The following is a 26,858-nucleotide window of genomic DNA, read 5'->3' on the forward strand; positions in this document are numbered from 1 at the left end:
GTTCAATGTGTTGGAAAGCAACATAATACAGGGAACATCTTTTGCAGGGATTGCCCTTATATATAGGGGCAGTAAGAGTCATGTGCAGGAATGTCCGTTTTCTGATGTGCACTTAAGTGTTGTGTTGTAAATTGGCTTCTGGTATTTTATTGGACCAGCTGGTGCTATGGACCTGTTACTTCCAGAAGTTAATTCCTGAAAACTTTTTGAGAAGGTGGTTAGACAGGTGAAGTAAAGAGTCTAAAAGTAGCCACTTGACCCTGCCTAAGCCCAGGAAACAGAGTGAAGGGACCATCTGTGCCACGTTCAGTAGGTAAGAAGGTTAGGTAAGAACTACTAGGTTAATGGCACAGGTGAAACAACTCCCACTGGGCCAAGGAAAAGTTTCATAACGTATTAATATGCAAAATACAAAGGAACATGAGGGGAGATGCAATTTTTTTTATTTAGGTTTTTATAAGAGGGCTTGGTTAAAATGTAAGTGCCTCTTTCCAAGAACAGTTGAGAAAACCTGCTCTTGAATGAGGTTTAGTCCATCAGGCTCGTAAGCACATTGTTAACTTGAAAATCTAGCAGATGTTTCAGTCCTTTTTGTGTTTAAGATAGCATTCTGACTGCATTTTTGATACCAGACTTAATAGTTCTAAATAGTGAATTACAAATTATAAAGAAATTATAAATTTTTTTCTGAGATGTGGAAGAATAACAGCCTGTGTTCTTGTAACAGAATGTAGGAGGCAGTGTTGGCTCATAAAGATGTGACTTGGCGCTCGGGATACCTTTTTGCAAGAACGGTAGCTGTTGGATTAGGCTTTAGTGTAACCTATTTTGAGGTAGTTCCACAGGAGAGGATGTGGAAAATGAGGCCTTTGATGTTGTGTTTTTGTTTTTTTTTTTCTTGAGGTTTTACTTGCATCCCGTTTTTCCTAGCAATTTACAGCGTAGTACATGATCCTCTTTTGAATGGTGCGTGAATTTCCTATTTCTTTTAGTCCTCAGTGTTCCAGCAAGGTTCAGTATTCAAGAAATAAAGATGCAGTTCAAAGGTCGTTAGAAGTTTCCCCTTGATTTTTTTTTTTTAATTAAGGTTTTAAAATAAACTAAGAAATTACAGCAGGGGAACTGTTAGGTACAGAATAACTTTTACAATTCTTATTATATTCATAATAGTTTATTATCCACAGAATAATCTTAGTGATTTGCAAATGAGTTCATGGCTCTCTTAACAGGATAAGTACTGGAGGTCTTACAAACCTTCTTAAATTGCTTTTCTCGGTGTTGAAATCTGAACCACAGGATGGCTTCACGTAGTGTGTCTTGTCGCCAAGTATATGCATTAGGAGATTAATGTGTAGCTGCTACATATAAAGAGACCTTGATTCTTCTGTTCTTGACGTCTAAGTGTAAAACTGTAGACAAGCTGACCACAGCACAAGGCCTATAAGCAGTAGAGTTTATTTCCTTCACCCTTCGTAGTATTCAAAATTACAGTTTTCAGAGGTTTCAGAAAAGAGAGTCCAGTTCTCTATCATTTTTGGGTTCCTGAAGTCTTTCTGATTGTTCTTTCAGGTACCTCCAAACTTGAATAGGATGCGCGTTAAAGAAACCCTGCATAGCCTTCTGCCTCTGATGGTCAAAAGGCCATATGTAATAGACTAATTCGGCTGGGTCAGAAAAATGAGTGCTACAATAAGTTGGTAAAAAATATAGAATTACAACTACCTCAAGTTGCCCAAAATTCCACCCCCCCAAAGAGGTGGTAGTAATGTCCTTTTGTTGACAAAAGCTCATGACACTGTTTAGAAGGAAAATGAGACTACAAAAACCTGAGTTTATTTTGTCTTTTTCTCTGCGTTCTCCCATTTTTTCCTCATTTGTACTCAGTCTTGTGTCATTAAGGCTCAAGGAAAAATAGCGTTACTGCGTCTTGCAGTATTTTTGTCTATATTCATCATTTTGCCTGTTTGCTTGATTTGGCAGCAATACCTCAGCAGTCTGTGTGGCTTAGGATGGCACCCAGGGATTTCATTTTCTGACTTACAAAGAAAGACAAAGTATCTTTTCCCACATAGCTCTCACCCAGAATATTTGAGGGTTGAGCAGGGGACAATTGTGATTGTTCATAAGGCAGTTTTTTGACTGCTGTAAAAGACTGTGTGTTATTGAAATGAAGCAGATTGCAGGTACCCCGATCTCAGATACGGAAGTCTGTGAGAGGTGATACAGGTCGTAGAGTGCAGACTGTAAAACGCCATGTGCTGGACTTCAGCTGCTTTTTTATGTATCGTTTATGATTGTGAGGGGGGGGGGGATATTTTCTTGAGCATGGTAGGCGTGTATGCTGGTAAGGGAGGAATTTTGAGTCTAACAAAACTGCAACCCCTCATGAGTTTGTTTCTATTGCCTTGACAGATCTTAAATTGTGGGGAGTATAAACTGTAGTTGAAGGATGTTATCTGTTTACGTAGGCTTACAGATATATATGATCTGTTTGATTACAGTACATTTGGAAAGCATGCCTGCTATCGCCCTTCTTTGCTGCTTGTAGTGGATATTCAAGCCTAAACTAAACCGTGTGAAATTTATTTCTGCTGGCTGCGTACTGAATGAACTCTTACAATAGCTCTTCGCCTCAAACCGAAGGCTGGGCAGCCACATCTTACAAACGCAATGCTTATATTAGAGATGTTAGACTTCTGGATTGCTTAACTAAGTTCAGTGCCAAAGGGAGATAATATAAATGTTGCCATTTAAGACTATTGCTCAGCAGTGACCCTTTATACAGTTCTGTGCATCGAAAGAGTTTGTTGCCAATAAGGTCAGGGAGTACACTTGGAAGGAAAATGCATGTTCTTTTGCTAATTCCCTTTGAAAGTTACAGGATTTACTGCAAGGTTTGCTGTAAAATGACAAAAACGTACGTAGAAGTTGTCTTGGGTATAACTGCCTCCATTCTTGATAGTTCTGGAGAGGTGGCACGCAGTCAGCTACTCATAAGGGACAAAACCTTGACATCTGCTTGCAGTTTTGGGAATAGTTTTGTTTATTCCCGCTCTCAAGAGATTTGTAAGAGTATTTCTTAAGACTCTTAATTTAGAAAGATACCATGCTGTGGAATCAGAAGTGCTGAGTGACGCTGGTTTGCATCCTTTATGCATGGAAATGAACTGCTGTAAGGCATGATGATGTGTCTCTGTTGTGTGGTTTAGGAAGTTAAACATTAAAAGTACTAGGGAAAACATGCTGCAATGAAACTAGATTAGATTGCTCAAGTTTATCTGTTTTTCTTTTTTTTTTTGAGAATCCAGTTATGCCAACGTAACAATAAAGAGGAAAGGAGCAGCACAGTTGATTCAAACAAAAAAACATCAACAATGAATAAACACATTTTAGCCACATCCCTGTCCAAACGTGCTTCCAAGTTACACTAGATGAAAAGAGGAGATTTTTTTCCTCTTTTTCACCCTGATAGTTGTCAAAAGGAGGTTTGTTACTGATGTATTGAATTGTACATGTTGGAGATAATTTAACAGTAGCTTTTGTGATTCACAGTTTGGGGTTATTTTTCTCACTAAGGTTAAAATCCTATATGTAAAAGCAGATTTTGATGCCTGTGCCTTACTTTTCCAGATTTATTCACTGTGCTGATGATTCCCCTGATCCTTCCTTGAACTATGAGGTAAGGCTCTTTGCATGATTTCTAGGTAATTTAAATGAATTGCTCACAGGCTGGCTGCCATTTGTGCTTGGGTGTGTGCCCATAACATTTGTTTTGTTTGTTTTAATTGTGTTGCTTGGGCAGTGTGGGGAAGCCTGGTTAAGCACTACAGGCCATAAGGAGTTCATTTAATTACACATCAGAGATGAGCTAAAGTTCAGACTTCTGAAGCTTCCTTGCAGTTTCCTCTCGTACCTGTCAGGTTTTGACAGGAAGGACAAGTTCAATAGCTGAAAGTCGTATATTCTTGATAGTATGCTGCTTGTGAATATCACAACTGGGGTTACTAAGAGAGAAGATGGGGACATCCTGAACTGAAGCGGTCTATCGTGTCTTGTTTCATGTGCTCATTACCAGATTAAAATGTTAAGTTAGCAACGTAGCTATTAACAAGGCTTTAAACTGTTCATGTGGTGCTATCACTTTTATGGTAGTATCTAGTCATGTCTCTAATAATAATTTTTATGTAAATATAGCATTTGTCATCATCCTGGGGATTGAAAGGCCTTTAGAGAAATGAATGAAACCCACTTTTTTTTTTTCTTTTAAAGTGCTATCTTAATGTGCTTTAAAAATACAGGACGTCTGAAAGTTGAAACAAAGACTTTCATGTTTACGCTGTAGTTAGGAATGTCACCTTTGATTACTGAGGTTTTTCCGCTGCGGTTGATAGGTGTTGGGAGTTTCCAGTACCCATGAGCAGTAATTGAGGCCCTCAAAATAATGGATCCATCTGAATACTTCAGCTTAGGAAATGCAGAAACTTGAGAAAAAGCCAGAGATATGCTTTAATTGCCAGGCAGCCTGTCCTATTGACTATAATAGTTTGGTTACTATTTCTATCCCATGTCCTTATTTTAACTGATTTGCTCTTTCAAAAGCGTCACAAAAGTCTGCTTGGGTGTATACCAGAATAGAGGTTGATTTGGTTAAATTTAATTCTGCTCATCAGCTCTTTTGACTAGGAGGGAGCAACTTTCTGCCAATTCCATGACAGATTTGTTGTGTTGTACAGCAGGAGTTTTGTTTTTTCCATGCTCTATCATTAGTGTAACTTTGAAGTTGTTTCCTAAATAATTTCAGTTATAAATGCCGTACAAAGTGGAAGAACATAAGATAATTAAGGTGGGAAGGGGCCTTAGGAGGTCTCTAGTCCATTCTCATGCTCAAAGCTGGGTAAGCAATGAGATCAAATCAGGTTACTTGACATTTTATCAAATCTGGTCTGAAGACCTCAAAGGATGGAGGCTGTGCAACCTCTGTGAGGGAGCTGTTCCAATGCTTGACAGTCCTCACTGTGAAGAAGTTTCTTATGTCCAGTCTGAACCTTTCTGCTTTAATCTAATTTGGACTAGATGGTCTTTAAAGGTGCCTTCCAACCAAAAGCATTTTGGGAGTCTGAAGTTAATACTAAGTCTCGTTGCTTTGAAGGATTTGCTAAGATGATTATGTGAACTGCAAGTTAAGAATGTTCTGTTTTCTGGTATCAGGAATAACTTCAAAGGTCATCTTACCATTAGATGACCTCCGGAGGGGTCATCACTTAGATCTAGAAGGTATACCTGCTGACAAAAAGTTACCTGTTACCGTTCTGAAACAATACTTTGTCATTTGTTTTCCTCTGTAGCTTGTTCTTCGCAAATGGTGTGAACTAATCCCTGGTGCAGAATTCAGATGCTTTGTCAAGGAAAACAAGCTTATCGGTAAGGGTTTTCTTAAAGATAAAGTTATTAGGTGAAGTTCTTAGGAGTTTCTGAATTTCTTAGGAGAATCTGAAGACAGTTCTTTCTTATTACACCTCACTTCTGGAATTAATGGTTTCTTCTTTATGTAATTTAAAATGTGGCATGCCACATTTCTGTTTCCACTGTACTTGAAAGCCTGACGACACAGCATGCTCAATATTACAGTGGGGGATATTCTTAATTCTAATTGCTAACTCAGAAACCTTACCCAAAGGCTGTTTTGTAAGTGACTCTCATATTCAGGAGCAAATGGCATTGTAGCCAGCTTGCAGGATGAATACAGAGGCGGTTGTGTATTATGCTGATAAAACGTGACCACATGTGGATATTATATGCAGAAAGTTGGGGAGGTCAGAACATGTCCACGGGTGTATGAGGTGTCTGAGCTCATATTATATTCAGCGTAGCTGAGTCAGAAAACCTGTCGATCTGTTACTCTGGTTCAAAAAGCTAACCGTAAAATATTTCAAGCGGCACTGAACAGCTAGGGTATCCACGGCATGCAAAGAGCTGGTGGGTGCATCGGGAGACCTGTGACAGCTTGAGGACAGGCAGATTGTGCTAAAGCCTGTATTTTAGGCAGCTCTAGGGTAAATTTAGCTGAATTATACTCCTCTAGATGTATTGATTATTCTCTGCTGACTATAACGGGAGCTTAGACATCTAGTGCACACACAGGTGTTTGAATTGAGGGGTTTAATTTCAGGCTAAATACTATTCCGGAGTTTGAATTAGTTTTTGGTGTGGTCTACCATGGAATCTTTCAAGATGAACAGGAAATGTAAATAGCACAGGACTGATGCACATTTGTCCTTAGATTGAGTCATTCTGCCTAAACTCTTCTGACAAGGAAATGTTATAGCAGTGACGTAGCAAAGCTCTAATCCGGCCTTTATAGGTAGGAAGGTGATTTTTTTTTTCACTTTAAAATAAAACCAAGTTTGCTCATTTTGTCTTGTCTCATACCTACATATGCACAAGCATCAAGATGCATATATACAAGTGGTCTGCCCAGGATTCCTTGTGATGGTGTGGAAGTGAAGGGATATTAGCTGTCTAGTCCTCGTTGTTTCTCCTGGCCTCTTCTCAGCATGGTGACTATGTGTTTGCTTTGTATGTGCCTTTTTGTACCTGTTAGGAGCTGTCAGCAATTTGTTTCTCTATCCTGGCCCACCTCTGTGAATCCTTAGCAACGTACTCGCTGTTCTCTGTTTCCTGGTCTGGGTGACCTATGGAGCTCTACGTGGTTTGGGGTGTGCTAATCTAGGTGCTGTCAACACATAACATTCTCATAGCCCTTTTATTTGGCTGTTCCTTCTGGTGCTTCCACACTCATCGTCCCATTCTCTCTCCATTCATGCTGTTGCAGTTCTCTGTAACAAATTTATCTTGCTAATAGCAGAGATCCTCCATTAAGCCGATGTTTCTTAATGGCTACTGACATAGCTTTTTGAAGGGGGAAGAGCTGAATCCTGCCCTGTTACATGCTGCTGGAACACCATAACTACCAGAGCTATGCATCACTGTAATAACCCCTGAAACATTTTAACATAGGTGTATTATAAAATATATATATGTATAGCGATATTTACTTTCAAATACCTCAAAGTATTTCTATGCTGGCTAATTAAACACTCTGTACGTTTCATTACTAGGTTTTGAAACCTGGTAGATCTACCAATATGGGTGTTCTTAGCTAACGCTCCAGCTGCGTTTCTAAAGACGGTTCAAGATTTTTCACAATATGTTCCCATGCTGTTAGAATTAATAAGCCTGTCAGTCAAGCTAAAGAGTGGTATTGCACAGTGTAGTGAATGATTTTCCAGTTACGCATCTGCCTCCCCTGAGATGCCACCATCTCTTGGTTTATGTTTTTAGACCCGAGTTAAGCTTTGCAGTGGTATTAATAATTCAAAGTTCCACTGACATCATAAACTTTATATGAACTTTTTTAAAGAGCACATCTTTGGAGTTAGTTAGCATTGTCTTATAGTAAAACTTAGTCTCTGTGTTTTGTACATGGTTAAATCAGCAAACTGACATCATTGATACATCTTTCTTGGAGGATTCTGGCTTTTTCTTCCCCTAAATAGCATGAGTTACTCATTCTGCACGGATGGGGCAGGTCTTGATTTGACGCTTGTCCAGCGGGGTATTGCAGTGGCTTATGTTGACATATCCTGTATGAGAACTCCTGTCACTTAAGATGTGTGCAAGTGACATCCTGTTGATGTCAACTTAAACTATTGTCTTGTAGACAAGCAGATGTCTGAAATTGAGCTTGTGATGTAGCTGGAATAGTTTATCTAATGTCAGATATGCAAGACAGCCCTTGAGGGGGGCAAGTGGAAGAAATAAGGTACTAGACTGCGTGCCATCCCATTGATTTTAGAATTTAAGGTTTCAACTGTAGTGCCTTATCAAACAGGAACTCTTTATTCCACGCTTAAGAAGTCAGTTAAATGAGAATCTTTATGGTATGCTAAGATCTATCATCTTTGCTAATGTGCAAGCCTGGCCTCTACCCCTTTGATTTCATGGTTCCAAATTCTGGTCCCTACGTCTGATATGCAGAACAGAAAAGGTTTTTGACGAGAGTAACCAGGGGGAATAAAACTGAAAGGAAAAGGCAGGAACTGAAAGCTTAAATGCAGGTGAAAGTTCCTTCTGAAATTCACTTTGAAATAGTAAAAGGGTGTACATATAAAATGAGGTTCACAAAATGTAGGGCAGAACTGTTCAAGGAAAAAATTCCTAATGGAAGTGCTTAAAGTATTGGAGAATAAAGCCAAACGGTAAGTAATTCTTAACGGTTGAAACTTCTTAATGGTTGAAACTTGGGAGAACCCCACCTTCTGAAATAGAGATAAGATGCATGACTCTGATAACTGTGTTTTGTCTGGTTGGTTTTTTTGCGTGCCTCTTTATAATCAACTAAAACTATTCACAGGTATATCACAGAGGGACTACACTCAATATTATGATCATATCTCTAAGCAACATGAGGAGATCTGTAGATCAATACAGGAGTTTTTCGAGAAACACATACAGTATAAATTCTTGGATGAAGACTGTAAGTATCTTAAGAGTTCAATTAGCAAAGGGACCCTGGGGGAGGGAAGGAGGATGCGTATTAAGGTTTTTACTTATTGCACACACAGTTACAAAGACTTAAAAACAGAAATGAAGGGTTTGCCCCTTTGAAGTTCTTTTGCAGAGTGCTGGGAGGTTTGAAATTGAAAGGGCTTGCAGGGCAAACTTCACAGAAATGAGACCTGTCCTCCTGCCCCCTTGCTGTTGGCTGAGCCAGGCGCGTGTCCTCCACAGCGCACTGAGTTGCAGTGGGCTAAATGGAAAAGCGGGTACTTCTGTATAAATAATGGCATCCCCAGTATTTTAAATCTGTGGATATGCATCTCTCTCTTATAGCTATTGCTTTCACAGGGCTTGGCTCTTTTTAACTTGAGAGAGTCTTATAGATCTTGTGGCTAGAGGACAGATCAATGTAGTTTCTGAATGACTATAAAATTGGGAACAAAAAAAACCCTAAAGGAATAGGCTGTTTTCAGAAAAACACAACGAATGAGTGAGAGGTCCCTTCAGAAGGCATAATTAATTTTTTTTTTTGGAAGGCTTTTTCCCCTTATATTTGTTTTTCATTAAGAAAAATTCTAAAGCTGAAAAGTGAGGTAGAAAATACTTCACAAAAGGCATTCGGTAGGAAGAAAAATACTTCTTTATAAAGATGTTGTCAGGTGTTTACTGCTAAATTATTGATGTATTCCTTGAAGAAAGGATTTGTAAGTTTCTTTTCAAGAAGTTATAATAATTTCGGTTAGAGTATTGATGCACAGCAGTTTAGCTGCTGAAACTTTTGATTAGAGGCCATGGTATTTGATACACTTAAGCAGATCAAATAAATTGTCTTCTTTAAATGTGGAGTCCTTTGCAAAGCTCATCGGAAATAATTTCATGACACGGTTTAGTGAGAGTTGAATAGCATTCTGTTGTGGTGGGTGATCAGGAGTGGTGGAAAATATGATGAAGAAATTTAAATTGGGTTTGGCGTGGGCCCAACCTCAGTTTAGTAAAATACATAAACACAAGAATTTTCTGACAGTTGCAGTGTATATAAAGCTTTGAATACTCAATCTTTAGGTAAGTTTTGAACATAGTTAATTATTTTGCTGAGACGCTAGAGCAGTCAACCAGATCTGTCTTGTCTGACTCAGGGGAGACCTTATTGCTCTCTACAACTCCCTGAAAGGAGGCTGTAGGGAGTTGGGGGTCGGTCTCTTCTCCCAAGTAACAAATGATAGGACAAGAGGAAATGGCCTCAAGTTGCTCCAGGGGAGGGTTAGAGTGGATATTAGGGAAAATTTCTTCACTGGAAGGGTTGTCAAGCATTGGCACAGGCTGCCCAGGGAAGTGGTTGAGTCGCCATCCCTGGAGATATTTAAAAGACGTGTAGATGTGGTGCTGAGGGACATGGTTTAGTGGTGGACTTGGCAGTGCTAGGTTACCTGTTGGACTCTATGATCTTAAAGGTCTTTTCTGACTTAAACGATTCTATGATTCTGTGAGTTGCTAAAAAGATACCTTATAATGTCAGTCTGTCTTATATTAAATTTCTTAATAATTTGACGCTGCAGGGCTTCTTTATTTCAGTCCAGAGAAGTTTCCAAGGACCACTCCCTGGAGAAGACTAGTAGTCTGGAAATAAGTACATGAATTTAATAGGTCCATAGCCCTAATGTTTTGAAGTAAGATCAGTCATATAGATCTGACATTCTGATTACTGTCTTTTAATTTTCCTCTGTGTTCCAAAGTAATTTTAGCTGGTATGTAATCAACTGATAGATAAGAATTCAGGGCACTATTTTTGGAAATTGATGCCTAGATTTAGGCTCTGAAACTGCTGTCTGGTAAACTGAAAGGTCTGAAGTGTCATCTTATGTAAAGGACACAAAACTATGCCAACTGAGTTACCTTCTGGGAAAAGGAGGTTTCAGGGTGACCTTCTAGGATGAAGGTTTGTTAACCTTTTTTTCTTAGGTACTAAATGCTAGTGACTTGTCCTTCTGCAGAGAAATGCCATGCAGAAAGTGTTTTCTGGTTTTTGGGTTTGGTTTTTGTTTGTTCTTTGTTTTGTTTTGTTTTGTTTTTTTTACCACCCTTCATTCATTCTCCAGCGTATCCCTTGATCCACTGCCTGATAGCATATGTGTTGTTAACAGTAAAAATCTGGGTTTGCTTGTTTGTTTGCTTTAAAAAGAAAGGTATTATAGCTCTTTTTCCTGACTTCTTGTTTTGTTGGGGATTTTGATGCTGTTTGCTCTGCTTTTTCCAGTTGGTCTGGTAGCATCTCCAGATGGAAGAGTTGAGTCAGAGCAGCTGAAGCATTGCAGAGTCAGAGCAGTAGGATAACAGATGGGTGAATGCTTTATAAATACTTCTAAATGATGGTAGAACGTTCTAAATACCTTTCATAAGAGCCCAGTAAGAACAGTGTACTGGAGGTATTGATACTGTAGAGTTGAGCCTTGGCTTGCCCTCCATTTTAAGCAATTGCTGATAAAGTTTTATTAAAGTCTCGCTGGCACACGACACTCCTGCTTTGAGGTGGTCCCTAAGAAGAGGGAACAGTTCAGGTTTTCTTGTGTGTTCAGTGTCAGTGAGTGTCCCAAACTAGTCACCAACGTGCAGTCAGTCTTAATGGGGATGTAAATTCTGCTAAATGGCATTAGCTTCAATGATTGCTATAGGCTTGTTTTAAGCTGACAGGTGTCATTTTATAATAAAGCTCAGATGCAAGTTTTCCATTAATGAAATATGACTCATGACAGTACACGATACAGGCAACAAGTTCAATTGAACAGCTGGAGAAGAAAGTCAGGGTTGCCGTGCTCCTCTTCACATTGATGACTTAGCCACCGAGGTCTTGTCTGCTCGAGAAAATCATAGCACTTAATTCTGGAGTGACATTTTAAATTGACGTAACTGAGGTTGTGCAAAAAGCTGTGTGGATTTTTAGCATATATGGTCAAAAACAGTTACGTGACTGGCTTTGGTGCTGTTGAGTTGTGGTTTGCCCTTAGCCCAGCCAACTTTGCATGAAATGTTAGATTAAGCTGCTGAGTAGCCTTACACGCGAGAAGGTGATCAGTCAACATCCCTGTTACTGATGGGCAGCTTCCTGAGGAGTTCCTGAGGCTCAAGTGTTCTTCAGTCATATCCTGAGTTTAGTTTATCCCACATGTATTGAGAAATCTCTTAGCTGAAATATTCCCTTCCTTATTAGTGAAGGAAGTGACAATACAGCGTTTCTCTGAGGTTTTTCTAAATCTGGCTTTTCTTTTTCTTTCTTTCTGCTAAAGTGGTACAACTTCTGCATGTAGTCATGCCTGAATGCTTATCTGTTGATTTTCCTAGCTGAATAGAAAGACAAAGATTTGTTTAACCGTACAGAACAGAAGCTAATAGAAAGATGCATGTACAAAGATTCACGCTTGATTAAGTCAAGGGGAGGGACGACAATGAAGCAGGGCAGATTTACGTCAGACACTGAGTAGGCAAAGGGTCTGTTTAAAAGAGTTGTTGATCGTCAGTAGGTGTGCGGTGTCTGCCGTGGGTTACATTAAACATAGCCATTTCACTGCCACTTCCTCAGTGCACCCATCGACCCCTTTGTTCACACAACCTGTTTGTCTTGTTATGTGCTGAAGTCCTGATCTCCATCAAGCAGGAACTTTCTCTTATTAAATGTTTGTGCAAAGTGTAGCACGGTGGAGTCTTGCTCCTTCCTTGAAATTTCTCTGTTCTGCTGTAAAACAAACAGCAGTAATGTCGAAGATAAGCTGCTGTCTGGGCTAAGAGTTTATCAAATGTTCTTCACTGGGGGGAAAAATCAACAGAAGAAAACAGTATTAAATGGAAAAACCCAGCAGCCGATCTCTCAGTGCATTAACAGTAGTTCTTGAAATGTTTCAGCTCCCTCTTGGAAACGAATCTAATTCTGGCTTGCAGTTCTTTAGACATATTGACTTTACAGCTTGCTGTGTACACAAGTATCTATTCAGATTTAGACATCTTCTGTGAAATTATATATCTTTTAAGATTAACATATTTTTTTTTTCTCCTTTTCAGTTGTTTTTGATGTTTACAGAGACAGCAGGGTAAGTGAACAATAGGTTGTATATAATTGTTTATTCTGTGGAAGCAAATAATAGCTTCATCTTCCTAGAAGTGGTCCTGGTAAAAAAACCCAAGAAACAAACAAAAAACACCCCATAAACAAAGCCCTACTTGGTGTTATCATTCTGTTTCCCAGGTCTTTTTCTATGTTAGACACTGTCTACAGTAGGAGAATAATAGGATTAGGGGTGTTAAAAAAAAAAAAAAAAAAAAAATCTGTGCCGGTGATGCAATTATTTAGTAAATATCTTCCCGAGAAGTAGTCTGTCTTAAAGCACATAACTTTGGCTTCAGCTGCAATTCTGTCAGTGCTATGAATCTACCGGAGGCAATTTAGTTTTCATTATGACATGGAGAGTCTTTGCTGAAATAATTTAGAGTAGAACAGAACTATTTCAGTTGGAAGGGACCTATAACAATCATCTAGTCCAGCTGCCTGACCAGTTCAGGGCTGACCAAAAATTAAAGTGTTGTCCAAATGCATCTTAAACACTGACAGGCCTGGGGTATTTTCTTTTAGGACAGGCACTTAATCAAGATCATGCAACGTTACTAAATTGTTTTAGCAAAGCACTACCTGTTGCTAAGGTTCCCTTTGCATAGTGCTTACTCCGAGTGCTTTTGAGGGAAATGTATCTGAACAGTCAGCCAGAATAGCTGTGGTATTTAAAAAAAATAAGGCAGGGGTGATATTTTACTCACCACAAAAATATTTGGGGGTATTCTTACAAAAAATCGTTCCTTGGGCTTTCCCCGCCCCCCCCGGATGTTTTTCCCTGTAGCATCTGAACTCATCAAAACTAATCATTAATATTTCTTCAGATTATCTGTGTGAGGTTGGAAAATGATAACTCCTACTTCATATGTGGAAGTCTAGAGTATGAAGGGATACGAAAGAGTATATGAACGTGGTGTTCCTAATTTGTGACAGATGGAAGCTAATTTTTTCTTTTCAAACTGCTCCAGCTGCGTGTGGTTCTGAGTGCTTGGCGGATCAGAACCCTGAACATCCAGATAGTGACAGAGTGGGGAGAAATGTCCTATCTGAACTTCAGGTGCCGGTATCAGAGTTAGTCACCTTGACCTCTCCGTAGTGTCAATGGAGAGAAATAGGTCAGATGAATTGCACTTGAAAGGCACACATGTATTGTTTTAAAAGCAACCACAACCAAAAATGCATTATGTCGCCTTAGATCTCAAAACCTGATTTAGGAATCGCATTAGTGCATGAAAACTAAGTCTTTGTTTTAGCTTAATTTTTTTCCAAATCCTTAACCAGAAATGCAAAAAAAAAAGTCTATATACCTTTGCTATATACGAGTCTCAGTGTTTGATTAGCTTACAGTTACAGGACTGGAGAAAGTCTTTATTTGAGTTGGGAGTATTTGTAGTAAGTTCTGATTCTGACTTTGAATGTTGATAAAGTATTTTGTAATTCTGTAATGGTAAATCATGTCACAGTTTGCAAAACAGAAACTAAACAGGAATGTGTGTCACGTGGAAAACACTGTTGTACTGTTACTCAGCACAACTTTTAACCTAAAATCAGGCTATGGGCTAAAAACAGCCGTACCAAATGGTAATGAAAATTAGCCATCCAGGTTCGGATCCTCAGCCTTGAGGATGCTGTCAGGCAAAATGAGGAGCAACACTCTTCAGCATTGAACTGGGTTCTGCCGTTGATGCTCTGCCTCACAGCTGAGGCATGAATTCGGACTGTTCAAGTAAAAGGTTTCAGCCTGTGTGATCTCAAATGAGCAGTGTTTCTCCTTCTGTCAAGATAAAATATATCTGTTCGTAGGTATCTCTCGGTGCCTTCTACCCTCAGGTCTTGTAAACTGACAGATAGCCCTTTGTGTGTCAGATCCTCCTCCTTTCACACATACTTTTGTGGTTTGCAACTGTGTTATTCATCGCACCCTTTGTGTATGAGTTATAGGCAGCAAAAGTATATTGAGTGTTGCTGTGTGTGATTAATTTCCAGAGCCCGTGCTCCTCCTCAGGCTGGTTGCACGGCAACCTCACCTACAGAATGGGAGAAATGTCCAGTGTCTGCTTATTTTAAATTCTTTCAACTCTAAACATTCAGGAGAAACTTGTTCTTTGATATGGTTGCGAATGACAGCAATGCCCTTCCCATGCTTACTTCAGTTACTTGAGAGACTGCACGGAGCAGACTGCCACAAGTCCTGCTCGGTGAGTTGGAGGGTGGCATGGAAGCAGCAGTGGCCTGGTTGAGGACAAGCTTTTATGTGTCTGCTTCTCCTGGTACGCTCTTCACTGACCTTATCTGAGTGAGTGCCTGACTTTGCGGACAAGTCATCTTTTTAAGGAAGAAACACTGTCATACAGTCTTCCCAGGCTGGGTGATCTGCAAGTCCTAAAGAGGTTCTGTTGCAGGACTGGTAGCCTGTTTCCATTTGGATCCACTACCTTTTTTTTTTGTTTTTTAGCTGCTAGCAGTTCACAATTGTTGTGCAACAGCTGACAAGCCTGAGAATCAGCTCTGCTGTTGCTCTTTGCGTATCTCCCAGGTGTTAACAACTTGTAACCATGTTCAAGGCAAGTCCCTGTGGTAAGACAAAGAAACGCAGTGAGTGGCTCCAGACCACTGCTGGCTCACAGCTGCTTTTGTTAACGTGCAAACTAGTACTTGTGTCTCTGCCTTGTGAGCATTGTCACTGGGCACGAAGGTGCAGCTGGAGTTAGGGAGATGTAACAGTTCAGTTTGCGTTTCATCTATCTCTTAGCTTCCTTTAAACAGTCTTTGTCATAGACGCTTCCTTTCAGCAGCACGTTGCTTAATGCTTTAGTAAAACAAAGCGTGAAGCTGACATGATATGGTAAATCTATTGGTTCCTGTTTTAGGATGAGAAAAAGAATCTTATGTAATGCAGGTTGGTTTTCTTTTCCCCCTCCAGTTACGCACAACTTTGCTTTCCTGGCTTGTGCATTTCTGTGCTCTCATATGACAAAGATTACTAATACCAGAAGGTGGCAGATAAATAGCTTTACTATTGCTCTTTTGATACCCAGTGCAAGTCTGAAACTACATTTAAATCATGACATTGCATGTAAGACTTGAAAGAGTATTTAATCTCAAGAAAAGACAGTTCGGTCGCTGACCCAGAGTACACTCCCTTTAATGACCCCTGAAAAGCGATATTTAGTTTGTTTTGCCACTTTTCATCAATTTGCAGCTACCAAAGCTCAGTGCGGATTAAGACCCTCTCAAGGAAACAGTTGGTGTTGTAGATGGCGAACTGCTGTCTGCAGGGAGGGAGAAATGCTGCTGGGTGCTCACAAAAAAGAGGTGTCGCTTTCAGTAGCCTCAAAACCAATTTTCAGTTTTTCACATTTCTTCTCTAGAGAAACCATCTTGAGTTCCTATGAAAAGGCTGAGTTTCACATATTTGGGGTGAGGAGGAGTCTCTGTGAAAGCCTTTCATGGGGAAGTCCTTTGTTAAGTATAAGCGTTTCTGATGCAAGGAAAGATTCTCTGAACTGCTGAACAAACTTTGCCAGCCATTGCTTCTGTCTGGATTAAATTGGTTCATTAGCTTGTTTTTTCTAGTGTGATAGAATGAATCTAAAATTACAGATTCCTCTTCCTGCTGCCTTGGAGCTAACAAGATGTCCCCATTAGCAAAAGTAAAACATCACTTATAGTGAGAATTTGTGACTGCCTTTTGAAGAGGAACAGAGATAGAAAATGATAGCAGAGCTTGTCCTTGTCTGCTCTCTGCACCGATGCTGTCAATATTGATGCAGAGGTGTTGCAGCTTAGCCACGGAGATTTGTGCTTCTTCACCCTTCCAAAACAAGTAAGAAACCACTCAGGTCTGTGTCCCTGCAATTTGCAGTTTCTTTTGTAGCTGTTTGGTTTCAGTACTGCTGTTGCGGTGCATTGGCTTCTTGAAACGTGCTTTGCGAGAGCTGTTACCCCGTGGATCTGCCCCGAGAGAGAGAGACCTGTGAAAGCCTCTGTGCAACCACACGCTCACCAGGCGGGGTGCTGGCTCAGTTCCAGTTTAAAAGTATTATCACTGGTTTCATCTGTGCTGGGACTCCCCCCACCTGCACGAGTAACTGGCTGTGGATGATAACAGACCAGCCAGAGCATTTCTCTTCTCTAGTGTGCGCGTTTCCATGCGTTCCCTATTCTATAGTGCGTTAGTGCCTGTGGGGGGGTGGCTTGGGTAGTGTGGGTGGGAGAGGAAGTCTCCATGTTACTCTGCAACTGAAGGCTTCAAAAGCATCTTTGTAAGTTAGAAACCAGATGGCTGTAGTGTAAATCATTGAAGATATTTGCTGTTTGTATCAAGATAGGGAAGATCTTTTAAAGAAAGAAGATCCTTCAGGAATGAGGAGAAGAAAGATAAAGCAAAACAAGTTTTTAATAGCGATGCAGTCTTCAGGTTTGATTTCCAATTCCAGTTGATCTTCAATAAACACAATAAAACCTTTTAGTCCTGCTTATGTTACGGCAACCTTTTTGTTTCCATATTTATAGATATGATTTCTTCCAGATGTAATACTTGTTTTGCAAATTCTTAGTAGCAGCTGTAGTCGTATTTCATTATCATTTGTTATAATGTTTTGTTTTATTAGAATAGATGACGCTTTCTTGGGTAAGAAAAGATGGCCCTGTGCTGTGGGGGGTTGTATCTTGAGATAACTCAATATCTTGAGATGTTTCTTGATGCCCTGCAGACATCTCTCTTACCTGTAATATGTCACGTTAGTCTCTCTGCTTTCATTTTTCAGTTGTAAAACAGGCATGCAGTTGCGTGTGTTACCAGAACTGCTTGGAACACAAATGTATTAAAGATGAGGCGGGAGAAACTAGACTTGACTACTAGTAATGGCTATATTAAAAATGCCTTTAAGTTATTCTTTATTTATCTATACACACACGTGCAGCACCTCTCAGCTTTCATGATCTCCCTAGCGTTTTGCAGACCCTGCTCTGTATTTTTGGAGTCCCTTCTGAGACGAAGGCAATTTCTGTAGACTGCTGAACGTACAGCAGTGCTGAGGTGGCTTTTGATGGAAAGCAAGATCCCTGTTTGGGTTGTGGTGGTGCCCCCTCTGTTCCTTGTTCATGCTTTCTGGTGATCTTGGAGGACCATGGGGATTAGGTAGAACTTCGGTGGTCTCATTTGAAAGCACCTTGCATGGGACTGAATTCAGCTTATTAGATCTGTCTGATCTTCTGTTTTGAAAAAAAAAAAAAAAGAAATAAATTGATAAGTCATAGCTTGCTGTGTTTTAAACCCGTGTCTAAAGGATGTTAAAATGCTTTAAGTGCTTAAAACCGGGTGATTTTAATTTTGACATCTTTTTATCGGAAGATCAAGCATACTACAGGAATATATGTGTGTTTGGAGGTTTTTTTTCTTGTTTTGTTTTAATTCTGTGGCTTGTTTCAATTATTCTATTGTTCCATTGCAGGGTAAGATTTGGTTAATAGATTTTAACCCATTTGGTGAAGTAACAGACTCATTGCTCTTTACGTGGGAAGAACTGACCTCTGGGAAAAACTTGAAAGGAGACCAGAGTGAAGGGGAAGCAACAGACCAGGTACGGCCCCTGCCGTGAGGGAGGCTGGCTAACAGATCCAACAGGCGTTATGGCCTTTTTCTTTTGTCTTTTCCTTTCTTTCTTTGTTATAATCAAATTGTGCTGCACATCCCGTTGAAGTAAATGGATGTCCTTAACTACTGTCTATTGAGGTAGGTTCCACTTACAAATAGTTTACATTTCAGGAGTTAATCTCAACAAGTATTGCATGCTGGTTTTAGATGCCTGCAAGGGAATTTCCAGTTCAAACAGCGTGAGCCCATATCGCAGCTTTGACCACATTGTGAAGAAGATGCCCTGAAACTTGCTTTTATAGATTTTTGATGTGCTCTTTTCAATTTCTTGTAAAATATCTTACTTTTCTATTTAATCACCTAAAATTCTGCTTTGTTCTGTCATACAGTTTCCCAGAGCTCCAGATTTATGTTTGGGGGGAGGCAAAAAGAAGCTTAACTTCTGTCTCTTCCTCATATCGAATACCCTCAGGGAAGCCTTGTCCTCTGGTTGAACTCCCTGGACTTGCGGAGCAGGGCTTTTCTATCCCTCTTCCAAGCTGCATTGCCTTCGTAAAAGCAAATAACTTCCCGTTAATACAGAGAGGGAGGAATAGTGTTCAGTTATTTGTACGCCAGCTTTTTTTTTCACTGCATGCTTGAGACCAAGTCCTCACATCTTAACGAGTCCTTGGACAGATGGATAGAAGATATAAAGTAGCGTGTTACTTGATCTAGGGAAACACTTAGTAGTTGTCTGAGGAGAGATGGCTAGTTAGATAGCGTGGGCTTTTCTTTATTTTCTAGCCGTGAAACTGCATTAGAGGTTACTGAAATGATGCGCTTTACTGCGCTGATTTTTAACATTTGAGCTTTGCTTTGGGTCTGTCACCATTTTCGTGACACATTGGAAGGGAAACACACCGCTCTGCAGGCTAACATTCATGCCGTTTTCTCTTAGTCTCACCGTGTAGCTATTGCTGTATGAAAATCCATTCAATGAATGTTCCTGCCAAAAGCTGTGTCTCCTTTATTAAAACACACTCCCGATTCTTGAACTGTCCATGGGACACCTGGATTTTGTTCTGAGGATTTCTTTTGCTCAGTGCCAGATGCTTTACACAGTTTTCTCTGGTGTAATCCTGAATGAAAAGCAGACTGACTTGTCTTCATGCTTCAGCTTACATCTGATCAGAGAGTCTGGTGTGAAGTTACTGAACTTCTGTCTTTAAAATGAAGCTGCTGGTTGCCATACAGTGGGCAATTATGTTGCGTGTCAGTGTGTTGAACTGAAAATTGAATCGAGTTACCCAAAACCTGTTGCTACAATTGAGTGTTTGGAGATATTTTTTTTGTATTTTATAGAGATATTTATTCCTTCAACGAGTAAATTAGTTGGAAAGCTTAGATCATAACTTCAGTAAGGTTATATTTGCAAACATGGGTTTGAACAAGGAATCTGTGAAGACAAGTTTAGGGATTCTATCATAATGATTATCATAGGATCATTGAATAGTTTGCGTTGGGGCATCTACTACCTCTCAGGCAGCCTGTACCAGTGTTTCACCGCCCTCATTGTAAATAATTTCTTCCTTATACCTAGTCTAAATCTACCCTCTTTTAGTTTAAAGCCGTTACCCCTTGTCCTGTCAAAACAGGCCCTGCTAAAAAGTCTGTCCCCGTCTTTCCTGTAGGCTCCCTTTAGGTACTGAAAGGCTGCAATAAGGTCTCCCTGGAGCCTTCTCTTCTCCAGGCTGAGAAGAGAAGCTCAGCCTGTCCTCACAGCAGAGGGTCTCCAGCCCTCTGATCATCTTTGTGGCCTCCTCTGGACCTGCTCCAACAGGTCCATGTCTTTCCTGTGCTGAGGGCTCCAGAGCTGGAAGCAGCACTGCAGGTGGGGTCTCACCAGAGTGGAGCAGAGGGGCAGAATCACCTCCCTTGACTACTGCCTTCGGCCTGTTGGGGGGAGGATACAGGATCTCCTTGATCTTGGGTTCTTCCTCGTGGTTGTTCCCATTTCTGTCTCAGGGAGGGCAGAGCATGGTTCCACCAGTCTGTCTCTTTCTCGGACTTCCTGATGCTCCTTAACCTTTCTACTTCCTCCTGGAGCTCTGTCACCAGGCTGAGCAGAGCATCCACCTGGTCACACCTCACACAGCTCTTCTTACTGCTGCCGCCCGGTACCAGGGAAAGGCCCTGGCACTCCCTGCAGCCCAGACCTGGATGGCTGCATGGTTTTGTGGGAGCTCTGTCGGGGTTGCCACATCTTTTCTGCCAAGTGCAGAGGATGTGGCTTTCTGCTGGGTGGATACCATAGCTGTGCTCCTTCTGAAAGGGTGATGACCACCGATGTTGGGTTTTGGTGGTTTTTTTCCTTTAAAGTTTTCCTTTATCTGCATATTTATGTAGATACTATTGCCCAAAGTTCCTTATAGCTCCATTATTGCAGCACAGTTATGAGCGTATGTATAATAAATGCATTAATAATTGATACACTGTAGAAACTTTGAAGTGAGGGAATGACTGTCTGTATTTGGCTGTTATTAACACTTCAACTTTCGCTCTTAAGTGGGCAGAGTTTTTTATAAGAAAACTGCAATTTTTAGAAGGCACGGGTTTAGTTGAATTAATGCCAAATAAACTTATTGGCAAAGTGCCTCGGACAACCTCACAGAGGAGTTCAAGAAACATTACTAGCTTTATTCACATACACTGTTCTTGTCTAATCCAATATCTTTTCCAAAGGACTACCCAGTTTTCCGTTGTACGAACAGTAAAGTTACTGTCCAGCCTAGTCCATACCTGAGTTACCGACTGCCGAAAGATTTTGTGGACCTTTCTACAGGAGAGGATGTTCACAAATTAATCGACTTTCTTAAACTGGTAAGAAGTAGTGGAAAAAAAAATTCTTTCATACTGATGTCACTTTTTTATCTTTAAGGGGAGCAATGCATGTAGTTTGACAAATCTTACTGAAGGACCTGACTGTTTTCTTTCTTATTTAAATGAAAATATAAATGTAGTCTACATGGAAAAGTGTTTTTTGAATTGCTGAAGCTCATGCTTTTAAGAACTTTTTTAAAAGTTAGAAGGTAAGCATATTAGGAAAAAACCTTAAACACCTGGTCCTTTTTCAATACAATTTTTTCGTTCCTTGGATAACAGTGACATGAATACTTGACATCTTTGTAAGCTATGGAAGGGAGGGCAGTTTGCCTTCATCTTGACCGCTGACTTCTGCCACTGCCATCATGTTTTCTGGTTCTCGTATAGTCTGTTGGCTAATGTACAGGGCAAATCTTGTTCTTTACTGGAAATAAAATCCTATAGTTTGGGATGGGGGAGAGGGTTCATGTTGCTGTGGTCTATTTGCTGGAAATACTATCTCTTACCATTCAAAAAAAGGCTTAGAAATGCAGTCCTTGTCTAATATCCGTTGTATCTGGAAACACTTGTCATGATTTATTAGTGCTCTTACTTCAGATAATTGTGTCCTAACATGATGAACTCTCCTGTTCCATTGACAGAAAAGAAATCAGCAAGACGATGACTGAGGTATCAAGAAGCATTACACTGAATTACAAGCAAGAAAAGTGGCAAAAGCTATATTTATCATAACTATTAAGCTATTGATGTAAAGAAAACCTGCTTTTTATAGTCAATGAAAGAACTGAAGAGCTGTTCGTCCTGTGTGTCTGTTGGTTTATATAAAAGAGCAGAAAAGCTTTTTCAGGGAACCATGAAAGGTCAGGGTGAGTTCTCACTGGATTCCAGGTCAAACACAACTTTTCCATGGTGCGGGCAAGCAGCAATCCGAGTGCAACTGAACGGCCGCTTTCCCATCTCATAATGTGAAGACTGGTGCCATGGAAGTTCGCCATCGGACTCTTCCACGATAAATATGACAACGTGTAATGCTTGTGCCGTTAAAACATCAAGCATTCTCTGAATTTAGGCACAGTCTTTCTTAAAATATAGTATAGTCACAAGGAAAGAAAGGAATGTACATTTTTTCTCTGTAGTAACCTCTTAAAATTGTAAATTAACTTTGTTTTGGGAGCACTTCTCATCCTTCCTTTATGTAAAATAAGAAAAAAAAGTGGAGAAAGGTTTTTGGTTTTTTTTTTTTCTTTAAGAGGGCTAATACTTCATTTCAGAGAACAGCTATAGCTATAGTAGACTAATTAAGCTTTGAAAAATTTGCACTTCAGGAATCTGAAATTCTGAATGCATTTCAAGTAAAATAGTATTTTCACAGCAGCTGAAGCTATGAAATTTGTTAAACCTCACCAAATTTTATTTCACTTTCTTAGTAAAGCTTTCTTGAAACTTTTTTTTTTTTTAACATCATTACATACCAGACATCAGATGTGGCTTTCATATAAATAGTTAAACATAACATCAACCGGTAATTTTATGTGTGGACTCGGTCTTGTTTCTTTTGTATCACATCTCTGAGTTTCTTAAGAAAATGATTACTCTTTCAGCTCTTAAAATTCTGTATTCATTTAGTACTTCTTCATGTTCTTTGTATAAAAGGAAGCTTGACTAAATTTGGGGAAAGAGAAGCTCTTGTTACTGATTGCTGTTATTGTGGGGGGTGGGGGGGGCCAATTTCAGACAAAGAACCAACTAACTTGGATGTAGGCGTTTGCATGGCGTCAGTAATTCGTTAAGAGTGTGCACAATTCCTATTGGAACGAAAGGACGTTTGGAGGTGCTCACAGCCCCTGGAAATTGGCTCCTATTTCGAACCAGTTATGTGGTACTTTGTGTGTGTATAAAAGCTGTTCGTGTTTCTTTGCCTTGCTTTTGCTGGCAAATTGATATGGTGCTCAGTTACAATCTCTTCTTAAATGTTAAATCTGAGCTTAGATGTTAAATTATTACTTACTGTGTCTATTTAGCCTCAGTTCTGAATGAACACTTACTCTCGTTAAAGATTATGCAGATTAAGAATCCAGTTCTACTAAATACATTGATGAAACATCACGGATGACAGCTCCTGCCGTCTGAGACTACAGGATCTGCCCTACCTTTTTTGTCTGAAGCGGTGGAATCTCCTTCTTAGCTTTTTGTACACAAATTAAATGATCACTAGCCCAGGGCTGGGCTATACCTAGTCCTCCCATACTGCTGGACTTTGGATGAGGTTTTTCTCACCCTTATCAGAGAGAATATTTGAATGTAAATGTCTCTAAATCACATAGAAACTTCCAAAACATAAAAAGTCAACAAAGCTTTCCTTTTTCTTTTAAAGCTTCTAGCCATGACTTAAACTATTGTGATGATCTAACCACACTTCCTTTACATAGATAACGCCCTGGAATTTCCAGCAGCTTCATTAAATGCTTCTGAACTACAGATTATTGTCTTTAAAAAATACTGAGTCTTGGTTTAAAGCCGCAAGATAGTTTCCTGCGTCCTTTTTGTGGTCTTTGCTAGATAATTTACCATTATCACAGCTTTCTGTGCTGGATATTCACCGGCACATAGATGGTATCGGGACCAGTTTGATGGGACCCTATACACTCTAGGGTGTCCCTTTAGGGGAGTAGGCTGGAGCCCCGTAGCCTTTTAACAGTCCTTTACGCTGGCCCAGGTTGCCCAGAGAGGTGGGAGATGCCCCCTCCCTGCAAGCGTTCAAGGTCAGGTCGGACAGGGCTCTGAGCAACCTGATCTAACGCAAGATGTCCCTGCTCATTGCAGGGGCGTTGGACTAGATGGCCTTTAAAGGTCTCTTCCAACCCAAACCATTCTATGACTTTATTATTTGTCCTGAAAAGGGTGTCACTAAGTGAACTGACTGTAATCAGTGCAGAGCCCTTAGACTTGCTGGCAGCTTTCATACGTTTGCAAGAGCTGCAGTCTTCTGTGGGTGCTCTGCACTTGTAGTTGAGCTCTTCTAGGACAGATTGCGGTGGAATCAGACACTGGCCAAGCACCTGGCTCCCTAAATGGCTTTGCTTGTTGCTAGCCTCTGCTGGCCTTTAGTTAAAGGACCTCCATAGTAGCATGCCGTGCTGCTCCTGTCTCCTACCCAGCACCCTCTGTCACAGCCTACACCTCCATCCCCCATCAGTTTCACCAGCTCTTTAACATACTCAAAGAGTTGTCTTTATAGTCATATGCTAGTGATAGGGGAATTCAAAGTTTGTTTTTCTCCCCTATGATTTGCTAACAGATGAGCAATCTGAATTAATGGACTGCTCAGCCAAGCTATCAAACACTGATAACTAACTTTATTTCAGAGTTGCAGGAATTTAATGCCACTTACTCTGGGCTTAGTCTTAATGAAGACCATAAAAGGTAGCAGAGCAAAAATACTAGTTCAGGTTCTGATACAGAAAGAGTCCCCACTATAAAAATCTGTTCTACGTAATCAGATTCACAAAAATATCATATCCTTACAGTTTAAATACATACTTTATGTTTACTTTGCTGCTTTCTCCAACTTCAGGTTACCAGATGTTGATTTTTTTTTTGTCTGCTAGATTAAAGATTCCCCTTCAAAATGAATTTTCATGCCATATGACCTTTTGATCTGTGAGGATAATTAACAAACTTATTCCTCTTGGGAAGGTGAGGAAGCTAATGTTGATACATTAAAAATGCTTCAGATCAGTTTTAAACTGAATAGTATATGACTGTTTTAATTCTATTTCAGGTCATCATAAAATCAGTTTCTGCCTCTAGACATCATACAGAAATTTGAAGATACAAAATCCCAGTTGTTCAGGTCCTTATTCATGTGATTCAATGATATGATCACGACTTGCTGAGTAAGGGCTAACTATACACTATGTATTCTTAGTTATATGCTTAAAACATCATATAAAGGTACTTGTCACCTAGATAACAAACATGAGAGGTTTCGGAGGGATGCAGCATGCAGCATTATATGGATCATACGCTTGCCAGACTCTTAAGTCTGGCTGTGTCTAATGGCTGGAGTGTAGTCCAAGCTCAGTTCTTGGACGGCAGCTCTGCCAGGAGCGCCAAAGAAGAGCCTTTGTTGTTTCCCAGCCAATGCTTGCGATATTTAATCTCCCAGATGCATACTGGAGGTCAGGATTCCAGTAACCCCGTAAGCAGTAGTTATTAACATGTACTGGCTTAGTTTGGGATTTGCAATAATGCTCCTGTACTTCTGGGCTGCAGACTGACTGTTCTGTTTGTACTCCTTTGGCTCCTCTTTTTCCAGTGTTGTCTTCGTTTTTCTTGACTCACCACTCTAATTTTTGGGCGGATGTTAAGAAAGAGATTTTCTGAGTGGTGCTCTATAATATCTGAAAAGAAACCCTAAAAGTACTGGAATGATAGCCGGCTCTGAGTCTCAGTAAAATGAACAGCACTTGTTGGATTTTTGTCACCGCGTATGGCTTGTAAAATCCTCGTAACTGCATCTGATGTTCTTAGCTAGGAATTTCACGTATCTCTTGTTGCTGATGTTCAGGATGCAGTGCTGGCCAGAAGAAAGGTACCCAGTGAGATGCTGTTCCGATGCCCATTTAAGCAACATAGACTATTAGACTAAACTGTCATGGTTTCAGGCTTTCGAGAGAGCGTTGCCAGATGAAAGGATTCCAAAATAAATCAGTGGAGACAGACCTGTGTAAAAATACCTCTGGTACCTTTGTGCACGAGTGAATTAGTTTAGCTTTCTCAAACTGTCCCAAATCTGAAGTGTCGAGTAGCTGGAGAAGACCAGGGGGCGTCTGTCAGTGAGTATAAATGGGCGAACCAACCTGGCAACTGGTAAATAATTTCAACCTGAGAGGCCGAGGTTATACAATTCAGGTTATGTCTGGGTAGCAAATCTGTCACTTCAATAAATAATATTGAACTAAAATACCTACTTTTGGCAAAGAGAAGATGGGCCTTAAAGTGTAATACCGAGACAGACCATAGTGCTTTTGATTCATGATGGATATGGTAATGCTGGTATCTAGAGGCTTAATAAATCCGTCTTAACAAAAGAGGTTTGCCTGAATGTTGAATTAACACTGTCTTTATTTCTGTTTGAATTCGGTGACCACTGTAAAGAGAAATTCTCCAACTTGTGGTCATCCTGAAATTATATAGTACGAAAATAAGACTTGTTGCCGTAACTGGGCTATTTTGTGCAGACCTAGAGCTTTCTCAAAGGTACCGAGTCCTTAAGCAGTAATGCGTGATTATATATTTTTATAGTAATAAAGACATTGGCACTGTAGTAACAGTGGTTATTTGGGGGGGTGGAGGGGACCTGCTATATTTCTGTGTGGTAAAGATTATAGCAATGTACTCCCTTGGGTACCGAGAGTGTTTTGACTGCTGTATGGTCCTCTTAATAGCTGACCAGGCTTCTTCCAATGAAGTGTTTTGGCAGGTGGTAGGGAAAGCTTGGTTGGCTGGTCAGTCAAAGATACTGACTTCTCAGAACCTTTCTCCGTGGAAGCGTGCTAGTTACAAATAAACTTTCAGGAGAGATTTGTGACTCCTAAACAGCATTGCTAGCCAAGAGCAAGAAAACAATCAATACTTGTTATTTCTAGTCTGTAGGGCTCAAATCCAGATGGTGGAGAGGGTTGAAGTTCTGTTTTTTGTCTTAGCTTCTGCTGTGAAGCTCTATGTCCTGACAGA

The 26,858-nt window shown here is 40.2% G+C and overlaps 1 protein-coding gene across 2 annotated transcripts in view; it reads left to right on the plus strand.

Annotated features, from left to right (window-relative positions):
* The window catches only part of CDC123 (cell division cycle 123), a 35,610-nt gene extending 12,809 nt beyond the window's left edge, over window positions 1-22,801 (plus strand). For both annotated transcript variants that reach the window (XM_074573294.1, XM_074573295.1), the window contains 7 exons: window positions 3,631-3,679; window positions 5,346-5,421; window positions 8,414-8,536; window positions 12,610-12,638; window positions 18,112-18,240; window positions 20,979-21,116; window positions 21,761-22,801. In XM_074573294.1, the coding sequence (XP_074429395.1) occupies window positions 3,631-3,679; window positions 5,346-5,421; window positions 8,414-8,536; window positions 12,610-12,638; window positions 18,112-18,240; window positions 20,979-21,116; window positions 21,761-21,787 (571 nt within the window). In that variant the 3' untranslated portion in view covers window positions 21,788-22,801. The remainder of the gene's footprint in view (window positions 1-3,630; window positions 3,680-5,345; window positions 5,422-8,413; window positions 8,537-12,609; window positions 12,639-18,111; window positions 18,241-20,978; window positions 21,117-21,760) is intronic.
* The last annotated feature ends 4,057 nt before the right edge of the window (window positions 22,802-26,858 follow it).

This window comes from Larus michahellis, chromosome 1, assembly GCF_964199755.1.
Source record: "Larus michahellis chromosome 1, bLarMic1.1, whole genome shotgun sequence".
Lineage (NCBI taxonomy): Eukaryota > Metazoa > Chordata > Aves > Charadriiformes > Laridae > Larus > Larus michahellis.